We start from the raw sequence: 12300 nt of genomic DNA on the forward strand, positions 1-12300 counted from the left end.
ACTATACAAGTAGAGGTGATTCTCAACATTGTGGGGCAAAAAGGAGCATTATTTCAATTAAAGTTCACTAGCGTGGCAAACTAAAATCTAACAAAATGAAAACTGCAGGCAAAAACTGACATTAAAATGTACTGCTGGGCGCAGTAGCTCATGCCTGTAATCCCAGCACTTTGGGAGGCCGAGGTGGGTGGATCACTTGAGGTCAGGAGTTCAAGACCAGCCTGGCTAACATGACAAAACCGGGTGTGGTGTTGCATGCCTGGAATCCCAGCTACTTGGGAGGCTGAGGCAGGAGAATTGTGTAAACCCGGGAGGTGGAGGTTGCAGTGAGCTGAGATTGCTCCACTGCACTCTGGCCTGGGCGACAGAGTAAGACTTTGTCTCAAAAAAAAAAAAAGTGCCATCAAAGTTGATAATTGATTCAATCTTTGATTCAAAGGTCGAATTAAAGTATATTCAGATCCTAACACATTGTTTCTAAAATGTTTGACAAGAGTTAAGTAACATGAGCATTTCTTTAGAAAGCCAGTTAAAATAGCAAGCTGCATTAACTCATCTTCTTTGCTTTTCTTGGCAGGCTGTGGACATGTATTTTGGGAATGCAGGAAAATATACAAATGCAAGGACATTTTTTTCCAGTACAATTAGTAATAGCAAAAGACTGGAGTATAACTCCAACAATAGAGAACTGACTAAATATGAGTTATAAGATAACTATACAGACATTAATGGAACAGCTGATTATTCAATGAGAAAATGAACTCTATTCCTGTGGTACAAAATTTATAATTTTATCATCAATAATATAATAAATAAATTAGACTTTTCCTGTTTTGTTTTGTTTTGATGGAATCTTACTCTGTCACCAGACTGGAGTGCAGAGGCATGATCTCAGCTCACTGCAACCTCTGCCTCCTGGGTTCAAGCGATTCTCCTGCTTCAGCTTCCCGGGTAGCTGGGACTACAGGCGTGCGCCACCATGCCCAGCTAATTTTTGTATTTTTAGTAGAGACGCGGTTTCACCATGTTGGCCAGGATGGTCTCGATCTCTTGACCTTGTGACCCCCCCACCTCAGCATCCCAAAGTGCTGGGATTACAGACCTGAGCCACTGTACCCGGCCTATTGTTTGTCATTTTTATGATAGCCCTCCTGGTGAGTGTGAGGTGGTATCTCCTTTTGATTTTGTTTTCATTTCCCTAACGGCTGGTGATTTTTGAGCATCTTTTCATGTGCTTACTAACCTTTTGCGTGCTTTCCTTCAGCAGCATCTATTCAGATCCTTTGCTCATTTTTAAATTGAGTATTTGTCTATTTTTTTAGTTATAAAGTTCATTTTAGGTTTTAAATACCAGTCCCTTATCAGATATATGATTTGCAAATTTTTTCTCCCATTATTTGGGTTGTATTTTCATTTTCTTGATGGTGTTCTTTGAAGCACAAACATTTTAAATTTTGCTGAAGTCCAATTTACCTACTTTGTCTTTTGTGTTTTTGGTGTCATAGCTAAGAAACCTTTTTCAAATCCAAAGTCATGAAGATTTATGGCATGTTGTCTTCCAACAGTTTAATAGTTTAGCTCTTACCAAAATAGTATTTAATTGTCTTTTTTTGAAAAAAACTAGAGTAACATTGGTATTGTGGAAACTGGATTTGGCATCAAAAACTATGCATGAGCTTTTTTACTGGCTAGCTGTGACTTTGGAGGATTGGGTTTAAATGTACTGTTATAAATCGAAGCTAATATAGTTTGCATTACATCTTGCAAGATTTTAGCTAGTATTGAACAATATCAAGAAAGTCAAAGTTCTTTAGCCAGTGTCAAGTATAAACAAAACTTCAACTACAAGTAATGTATAAAGGGGAAAGAGGAATCAAGAGCTTTGAAACTATTAGGTAAAAATTGAAACAGTTTAAGATTCTTAATTTGGAGATAAAGTAACTTGAATCCGCATTTCCCACACCACAGTGTAGTAAATTACAAAATAGTAAAAAACCGATCATCATGGATCATCTCTAAAACAACATCTAAGAGATAATATAAAAGCTTATTCTGCTTGTGTGGAAAAGCTAAATTTATTTTGACTCGAGAAAGCAAGTGTGGCATCAGTGATAAGATGAGTACGTTTTAATGTGTCAGAAGATAAGGAGCAAAAGAGGAAATGTATAATGACAGATATCACAAAAAGATAATAATTCAAACCACTTAATATACTTCTAGAAAGACAAGTGATAAATATGAAAAATGAAGATGTAGAAATTGCTATTGACTTGTTTAAAGGAGATGCTCAGGTAATTTACAGGTACAGAGAAAGTATGGTAAGTCAGCATAAGTTTAAATGGGCAGCTGTCATGATGACAGGACTACGAGGAAACTGGGATTATGAAACCTTCCTGGCATGAATCAAAATGTGACTGCTACTTTAAAATGAGTTAAAATAAAACATGCCATTTCAACTTCTTACAGGGACTTCTGCAATATTATGATGAGTTATGTCAGGAAGTGCCTTCTGTGTTTGTCAATCTGATGACCCCAAAAATGAAAAAGGTTGGTATTGCTGAAGGTTTATATTGATTTTCCTATTATTTAAAATTAGATTTCGGTTCTATAAATTATGGATTTTGGAACATCTATTCTTCTTTAGACTCTCTATCTTTCTAGTTCAATTTTATAGCTCTGTTTTTTCCTACAGAATTTCTTGTCTAAGTTTCATTGCCTTTGCAAAAACAACTAAATCTAAATCATGAGCACTTTTTCTGAAAATTCATGATTGTTTCCTGGACAGCCAAAGATGGTTAAAAATAAAAAGTCATCTTTATTAGGTGTAATAGAGGGAAAATATATGTAAGAAAATATATAATATTTGCAGGTGATAAATCCTCTTCTATAAGTGCCGATGCTCCTGTTAATAATAGAAGCAGTTGTGTTTTTACCATTTCTAGGTGGAATCTGTGTTGAGGCAAGGACTCACGGTGTTAACATGGTCGTCTTTAACACTGGAAAGCTTCTTTCGAGAAGTTGAATTAGTTTTGGATATGTTCAATCAACTTTTAAAGAAGGTATGATCTATACATTTAAAAAGCTATCAACATGTATACTCAGGATATAGGTAATAGTTTGATTATTATGAAAGCTCTTTAAAGGGTGTGCCTTTTAACTAAAAGGACATCCATTAGGTTTAAAATATAATGCTTTGGGCCAGGCACAGTGGCTCACACCTGTAATCCCAGCACTTTAGGAGGCCGAGGCGGGTGGATCACAAGGTCAGGAGTTTGAGACCAGCTTGGCCAACATAGTGAAACCCCGTCTCTACTAAAAATACAAAAATTAGCTGGACATGGTGGCGGGTGCCTGTAATCCCAGCTACTCGGGAGGCTGAGGCAAGAGAATCATTTGAACCTGGGAAGCGGAGGTTGCAGTGAGCTGAGATCATGCCATTGCGCTCCAGCCTGGGCGACAGGGCAAGACTCCGTCTCACAAAAAAAAAAAAAAAAAAAAAAAAAAAAGCTTTATATTCCTTTTACTGGATTGAGGTCTTCATTTAAGTTTGCTTTATTCTTATCCCTGAATTGCCTTGCCTTTAATATGTTGAAATGACAGTTCAACTTCACACTGTAGCTTAGAATATGGGATAATTGTAGACTGTCAAAAGTGGCAGAGAAGAGTGCTTAAATATTAATATTAATGCATTTAACATTAACTAGATGAGATGATCATCAAATTGAAGATTGTCTATTGATTTCTGACATGTTGGCTACATAGAACAAGCTTGTCATTTTAGATGTGCTGGTCTGTGTATCATGGCAGCATGGTGTAATACACAAACTCAGAGGCTTTGGAGTTAGATAAACCTGGATAGGATTCTCTGCCTGTTACTAGCTATGTGTTCCTTCCCAGGTTGCTTTACTTCTCAGAGCCTTGGTGTCTTTAGTTGTAAAACTGGGATATCAATGCCTCCTGTGCTGGAATCAGGATTAAAGGAGATAACACAAATAAGGTTATGGCATGTTATTGCTCAAGAAAAATTTAGTTTTATGTCAAGCTTTCTTTGCAGATGTCCTCCTAAAATGTTCACCAAATTATGCTTGGCTCAAGATGCAAGTTTCTAGATTTAGCCTTCTAAATTAATTTATAACTCAAGCCTCTTTTGGATGAAAACCTAGCTCTAAAGGAAAGAAGAGTTTTTTTTTTTCTTACATTTTTCTTCCTTGTAGATCAGTGACTTGTGTGAAATGCATATTGATACAGTTCTGAAGGAGATTGCCAAAACTGTGTTGATTTCTCTGCCTGAAGGTGGTGCTACCAAAGTAGAAGATATGTTGACCCTCAATGAGGTATGCATTTGTTCATTAAATTAGAATCACAAAAATATTGGCCTGTAAACCTAAAATGTGAAATTTCAGTCTAAAAGTAGAAACCTGGGTCAGTAGCATTTAGGCTTTTTTTTTTTTTTTTGTGGACATTCTCTGCTCCAAGGACTTTCATGCCTTCAACAGCAAGAGCCCTGGCTACAGCCTAGACTAACATTTTGTTGATATCCTCAGCCTAATGCTGGTGTTCCCTGGGGCTTTGTAAGTGATTCACAGCTCTTCTTCCACTGTGCATGGCTACCAGGGTCTTCATCTTTCTCATGGCTTTAACTCCAACATACTTTCCCTCTAAGTCACTCAGAAACCTGGGAATCATCTGGACTTCTTTCCTCACCCCTTCATTTCCTATATCCAGCCAGTCCTGAGAGGCTTAGCCAGGACTTTTTTTTGAGATGAAGTTTCACTCTTGTCGCCCAGGCTGGAGTACAATGGTGCGATCTTGGCTCACTGCAACCTCCGCCTCCCAGGTTCAAGTGATTCTCCTGCCTCAGCCTCCGAAGTAGCTGGGATTACAGGCGTGTACCACTACACCCAGCTAATTTTTGTATTTTTAGTAGAGATGGAGTTTTGCCATGTTGGCCAGGCTGGTCTCGAACTCCCGACCTCAGGTGATCCAAGGCCTCAGCCTCCCAAAGTGCTGGGATTACAGGCATGTGCCACCACTCCCAGCCTGGGATTTTTTTCTTACTCAGATGTTGCTTGAATTTCAGCCTGTTCTTTCCCTTTCTACATCAGGCCCTTACTGCTCATTTTGGCTTTAGCAATTCATTTGGTGATCCAACTGGTCTTGCTGCTTCTGTGTTTGCCCCGACACATCCATCCACATTGCCATCAAATCTAATTGTGAAATGCCTCAGCTTAAATCCTTCTTAGCAGTGGCACATAGTCCTTGCAGGATAAAATCTAACCTCTTCAGCATTGTGTTATGTTGAAACTATTTGGATACCTATTTATTCTCCATGGACTCAAAAGCACAAAGGTAGGAACCCTGTCTAATCATTTTCAAGGCCCAGCACATAATGCAACCTCTCTTATAAATTCAAGACATACCTTTATGTCTTAAACTGAGCTCTTTCTTTCTTTTTTTGAGACGGGTTCTTGCTCTGTCACCCAGGTTGTTCTGCAGTGGTGTGGTCATGGCTCACTGCAGTCTTGACCTCCTGGGCTCAAGTGATCTTCCCATTTCAGCCTCCCAAGTAGCTGAGATTACAGGTGCATACCACCACATCTTGCTAATTAATAAATTTTTTTTTTGTAGATACAGGGTTTCACCATGTTACCCAGGCTGGTCTTGAACTCCTGAGCTCAAGTGATCCACCCACTTTGGCCTCCCAAAGTGCTGGGATTACAGGTGTGAGCCACCATGCCCAGCCTTAAAATGATTTGTTCTCAGTTTTGGGGTCTTGACTGTAACTGAGACAACACTAAACAACCCATTACATTAAATTAGTTAATTAATTTAGTTTTTTGAGATGAGGTCCGCCACCCAGTCTGGAGTGCAGTGGCAAGATCATGACTCACTGCAGACTAGAATTCCTGGGTTTATGTGATTCTCCTACCTCATCCTCCCAAAGTGCTGGGATTATAAGTGTGAGCCACCTTGCCCGTGAGATGACCCATTTTAACATCCTGTTCTTGGTGTGTTCAAGTTTAAGATGATTATATCTTCTGGGTTGGTTGTTCCTCTATCATTATTGATTAAGTTTTTTATCCTTAAGGTTTATTTTGTTTGATATTTATATAATTATACCAGCTTTTTTCAGGTTACTATTTTTCAGATGTGTCTTTTTCCATTTTATGACTTTCATCCTTTTTGGCTTCTCCTATTTTAGATTTTGTTCTTGTAAAGAACATTTAACTATGTTTTATTTTTAATCTATTCTGAAAGTCTGTTTTTAAAAAACTGGTAATTTTGACCTATTTACATTAATTGTAACTATTAATATTTTTGGAAATACTTCTACTCCCTGCTCTCTTTTTAAAATTTATTGACTTATCTATTTCTAGATGTTATATTATTTTTCAAATATCTGTAATCTTTTTCTCGTCTTTATTCTATTTTTCTTTAGACATTAAAAAATATTTTATATTTTACAACATAATTTCACTATCTGAAAAAAATGGGGGAGTCTAATTCTGCTCTGTGCTGTTTCTACCAACTCTTGCCCAGAGTGGCTTGTCTCTTCCTCTTTTTTACAGTTTTGGATTGGGAGCTAGTGCACACACATCTATTTGTGGGAATGCTGGACAGCCTTGGTTGAGAACCTGTTTCTTTTTATTTATTTCTATGTGGTGCCTAGGAGTTTTACCAAGTTGGGACAACTTTATGTTAGTTTCTCAGAGGATAGAATTTCCAAAACTTCATAGATTGTATAAGCTCAAGCCCCAAACCTATGTAGGGGTAAGCTAGTTGTAAATTCCCAAGGGAGAATTTGCTCCCCCCCAGCCCAGAGCCTCAACCAAGGTAGCTGACTTTCCTTTCTAGTCCACTCTTTCCCTGAGGGCCTAGCCCTTGATTCACCTGATATTAAGCAAGGGTGGGGATGGGGTAGGTCTCATTTCCAGCCTCTTACCCATGTGAGGGATCCAAGGCCTTAATTTTTTTTTTTTGGTTATGAAAAAACAAAGCCCGTAGAAGCTATGGTTTCAGATTGCTTTTTATTTAAGTTTCTATGCTTTAAAAAAATTGAGATATAACATATACTCAGAAAAGTGCACAAATTTTAAGTGCACCATTCAATGAATGTTTACGTATGATACACCCTTGTAACTATCTCCATGATCAAGATGTGGAACACTTTTCTGTATCCCAGATGGTTCCTTTGTGCTTTACTCCAGCCAGTAACACCTCCTTCCCACCCCTAAAAGTAATCACCATTTGACTTGTATCACTGTATATTAGTTTCGCCTGTTTTTGAACTTCATATAAATGGAATGGTGCAGCATATATTCTCTATTTCTGACTTCTTTTGCTCAGTGTTATATGTATGAGATTCATCTTTGCAGTTGTGACACATTCGTTCTTTCATTTCAACTTCTCATTGCTGTATAGTATTACATAATACAGATTTAGTACGGTTTATTTGTTCATTCTACTCTTGAGGGCATTTAGATTGTTTATAGCTTTTGGTTATATACTAAGAATTCTTGTAAATTTTTTGTTTTTGTGGACTTAAGCACTAATTTGGTTAATATATACCCCAAAGGGAAATTGTCAAGTCATAGATTATGAATATATTTAGCTTTAATAGAAATTGTCCTTTTAGAGTTCGTTTCTGAACTAGGAGCCAGACAAGTTCACACATTACATTTGATTGAAATGTCTCTTTAAGTTTCAAAAATCATTTCCCACTCCCCACTCTTTGTTTTGGCTGGCAACTTGTTTATTGTGATAAAATATACTAACATAGCATTTACCATTTTAACCATTTTTACCATTTTAACCATTTTAAGCCCTTAAAAGGGACACGAATTGCTCACTCGGGGAGCTCGGTTTTTGGAGACGTGAGCCCACCGATGCTCCCAGTTGAATAAAGCCCTTTCCCTCCACAACTTGGTGTCTGAGGGGTTCTTGTCTGTGGCTTGTCCTGCTATACTTGAACTGTGTTTAACCCATCCTACATATTAAATTCTCTAATTTTATTTGTTACAATAGCTGGTGTGTCTTCCATTTTCCTGACTGGAGCCTAACTGATAACTTCTGCCTCTATAGATGTACCAATGGAATAGAAAATCAAGGAAATGTTATGATCCAAGTTAAACACTGTTAAATAATTAATGAGTATTAGCAATTCTGTCAACAAAATCAACTTGGGGCTGGACGCGGTGACGCATGCCAGTAATCCCAGCACTTTGGGAGGCCAAGGCAGGTGGATCACTTGAGCTCAGGAATTTGACACCAGCCTGGCCAACATGGCAAAACCCCATCTCTACTAAAAATACAAAAATTAGCAGGGGGGGCGGTGGTGGTGCATGCCTGTAATCCCAGTGAAAGGAGAGGCCAGCTAGGCTTCTTAAGTCGAGTAAAGGCTCAGAAAGCGGTGAAACTCACTCATTTCCTGCCTCAAGCCTTACTTTAGTCCTAGATAAATAATAGTGAAGATATATGCTTAAAATATTCCTAACACCAGGATTTGTGCATGTTTTCTTCCCCAAGAAAACTATAAACAGCGAAAATTTTGCTGTAAGCTTCCCTGTGTCCTCTCTCCCTCTCTCCCTTTCCCCTCCCCTGAAACTAAAAGGAATTTTAATTGCCCGTTTGTCTGTGACCAGCAGACTTTATCTATGCTTCCAATTCCAATTCCTTGTAAAAATACTGTGAGATCCTGTCTCCTTTACCATGCACTGCAAAGTCATAAAGTAGATGAAACCTAAGTTGCAATTCAGGTTTTCCTCAAGATCTAAGACATGTTAATTGTCTGTTTCTCGCTCTAGTAACATCTCCCCGCTGCAGGTATTTCCTGCCTTAAAAAGTTTAAAAAGTGATCAAAGAATATAACACTGGCTACCTGCTCAAAACCCCTTCCATGCTGTGGATGCTTTGTACTGTCACTCTGCTCAATAAAGCCTACAGCTTTTTTTCTCTTAGTCCGTGTCTCCATCACTTGCAGCCGCCACGCCAATTCTTTGGCTTGGCTAAGGCAAAAACCTTTAGCATTACACCAGCTACTTGGGAGGCTGAAGCAGGAGAATCGCTTGAACCTGGGAGGCGGAGATTGCAGTGAGCCGAGACCGTGTCCACTCCAGCCTGGGCCACAGGGCGAGACTCTGTCTCAAAAACCAAAAAAACAAACAAACAAAAAACCAAAATCAGCTTGGCTCTATAGAGACAAAAGCACATTAGTGGTTGCCAGAGCTGTGGAGATGGGGAAATGGGGTGACTGCTAATGGGTATAGGGATGCTTTCTGAGGTGATGAGAATATTATGGATTTAGATAGTGGTCATGATTGCACAAGTCTGTGAATATACTAAAAACCAATAAGTTGCACACTTCATAAGGTTAATTTTGTAGAATGTGGATTATATCTTAATTAAAACAAAATTAAAAAATCAATATAACTGTCTGCTAGTCCCTGGCGTGCCCCTAAGACACTTCTTTAGTATTCAGTCTGTTTCTTACTGAGTTTTAAGAATGGTCTTAGTCCTCAAGGACTAGCGAGTCTTCTCAAGAAGAGATGGAGTCCTTATTAGGACAGGATGCTTTACTTTGTGTGGCCTCAACTGTTCATGACGTGTTATAGAGGTAGTATTTGCAGTGACATTATTTTGCCACTTGTTGAACGTAAGAGGAAGGTGGCTGAGCCATTGGGTTGCCAGCTGACACAGGACATCTGTGCAGTGGAATGTGTACATCTAAGTTTCTTACCCTTGGTGTTGATGGCAGTGTGGGTCGTGATTATCTGAAGTGGGCCAATTCAGCAAGGATTAATGAAGTTTGTTTTGTACGTGTTCTTTGATCAGAGTTCAGACACAGGGATGGAGTTGAGGCACAGAGATTGTGTATGGGACAGTATCAGTGAAGATCCCAGCAGGGTGAGATACCCCAGGAGTCCCAGTGGTGGGAAGTCATCACCACCACTAGGGCTGAAGGGACCAGGGAAGAAAATTGTGCTTTCAGAGCCCAGTAAAAGCTGAAGTCATGTGGAAGGGCTCTACCAGAGATGCAGCCTCCAAGCAAGGAGAGAATGGGAAAGAAATACCCCACCTCCTCTCTCCTATAGCTCTCCTGTCTTCTTTTTGTGCCTCCTCTTGGGTTAAACCCAACTGGAAGTCAGAGAATGAGGGAGTCCCACTACGTAGGGCATGGCAGAGAAAAGTAGAGAATGGTTGGCAGGACATGGAGTGTCTGGCAATATGGCTTTGATGGAGTGACAGGGATTATTCATAATTAAAGTCATGTAAATAATTTCCACAATCAGAGCTCTTGGCACATTGCTGACTGCTGCTGCATCCATTTTTCCTTCCTTTGGGTTCTATGGAGAAAGTTTCCACCTCTCTTCAAAACTGAGGTCCTCTAAATTGGCTGTTGATTCCATGCCTACCTGTCTTCTCAGTGACCTTGTTCTGCCAGTTTTCGTTTCTCCTGTATCTTCAGCATTGTCCTCTGCACTGGATCCTTCTCTCCCGCAGTATCATATGCTCTCATGCTTTCCTTGCCAACAGACACTTTCCCACTTCTTCCTTTGCTTCTCATTTACAACCAGACTTCTCCAAATGCTTGCGCATGCTATCTTCACTTTCCCATCTCCCATTAATTTTTCTTTCCCCAATTTCTGGCTCAAATTATTTCTGGCATGAATTATTATTTTTTAGAAGCCTTATTGAGATAAAATTCACATACCATACAATTCACCCATTTAAAGTGTACATCTCAATGCTTTTCAGTATATTCACAGAGTTGCACAATCATCACTGTAATCAATTTAGAACATCTTCATCACCCAAAAGAAACCCATCCTCATTAGTCATTCGCCATTTCCTCTCAACCCTCCCAGCCCCGAGGCAACCCCAAATTTCCTTTCTGCCTCTATAGACATGCCTTTTCTGGACATTTCATACAAATGGAATCGTACAATATATGTTCTTTTGTGAATAGCTTCTTTCTCTTAGTGGAGTGTTTTCAAAATTTATTCATAGTAGCCTATATATCAGAACTTAATTTCCTTTTTTTCTTTTTAAAGAAACAATGAGGTCTTGCCCTGTCACCCGGGCTGGAATGCAGTAGTGTGAATATGGCTCACTGCAGCCTCTAATTCCAAGGCTCAAACGATCCCCCTGTCTCACAAAACTTCATTTCTTTTTATTGCTGAATAATATTCCATTGTATGGTTATGCCACATTTTATCTATCCATTCACCACTTGATGGACATTTGGGTTGTTTCCACTTTTTGGCTACTGTAAAGAATGCTGCTGTGAACATAAGTGTCTATGTTTTTTTTTTTTTGTGGACTTAAGTTTTCATTTCTCTTGGGTATGTATACCTAGGAATGGAATTACTGCCCCCCAACTCCATGTTATACTCTTTGAAGAACTTCCAGAATGCTTTCCAGAGTGACTGTATCATTTTTCATTCCCACCAGCATGTGTGAGGGTTCCAATTGCTATACATCCTTGCCAACACTTGCTATTATTTGTCTTTTTGATGACAGCTGTCCTGGTGAGTGTGAAGTGGCATCTCAGGGTGGTTTTGACAAATGTTTCCCTATTAGCTAGTGATGTTGAGCATCTTTCATATGCTTATTTTTATGTTTTTGAGACGGGGTCTCACTGTGTCCCTCAGGCTGGAGTGCAGTGGCGCCATCTTGGCTCACTGCAACCTCTGCCTCCTGGGTTCAAGTGATTCTCCTGCCTCAGCCTCCCAAGTAGCTGGAATTACAGGCATGTGCCACCATGCCCGGTTAATGTTTGTATTTTTAGTAGAGGAGGGTTTCGCCATGTTGGCCAGGCCGGGCTCAAAATCCTGACCTCAAATGATCTGCCTCCCCCTAAAGTGCCTCCCAAAGTGCTGGATTACAGTTGTGAGCCACCGTGCCCTGCCTCCTGTGCTTATTAACCTTCTGTATGCTTTCCTTCAGAAGCAGGTATTCAGATCATTTGCTCATTTTAAAATTGGATATTTGTCTTTTTATTTTTGAGTTGTAATAATTTTTTATAGATACTAGTTCCTTATCAGATATATGATTTACAATTTTTTTTCTCCCAGTCTTTGGGTGTTCTTTTCAATTTCTTTATGGTGTTCTTTGATGCACAAAAGTTTTTAATTTTGATGAAGTTTAATTTATCAATTTTTTTCTTTTGTTGTTCGCTTTTGGTGTCACATCTAAGATAACTTTGCCTAATCCAAGGTCATGAAGATTTATGCCTATATTTTCCTCTAATAGTTTTTTTTAGTTTTAGTTCTGAAATTTTAGGTCTATGATCCATTTTGA

General features: G+C 39.1%; 1 protein-coding gene across 1 annotated transcript in view; it reads left to right on the forward strand.

Annotated features, from left to right (window-relative positions):
• The window catches only part of DNAH8 (dynein axonemal heavy chain 8), a 317387-nt gene that overhangs the window by 74675 nt on the left and 230412 nt on the right, over positions 1-12300 (forward strand). The window contains exons 19-21 of the mRNA XM_030796747.1: positions 2467-2547; positions 2943-3059; positions 4215-4334. Of these exons, the coding sequence (XP_030652607.1) occupies positions 2467-2547; positions 2943-3059; positions 4215-4334 (318 nt within the window). The remainder of the gene's footprint in view (positions 1-2466; positions 2548-2942; positions 3060-4214; positions 4335-12300) is intronic.

This window comes from Nomascus leucogenys, chromosome 17, assembly GCF_006542625.1.
Source record: "Nomascus leucogenys isolate Asia chromosome 17, Asia_NLE_v1, whole genome shotgun sequence".
In the NCBI taxonomy this organism is placed as follows: Eukaryota; Metazoa; Chordata; class Mammalia; order Primates; family Hylobatidae; genus Nomascus; species Nomascus leucogenys.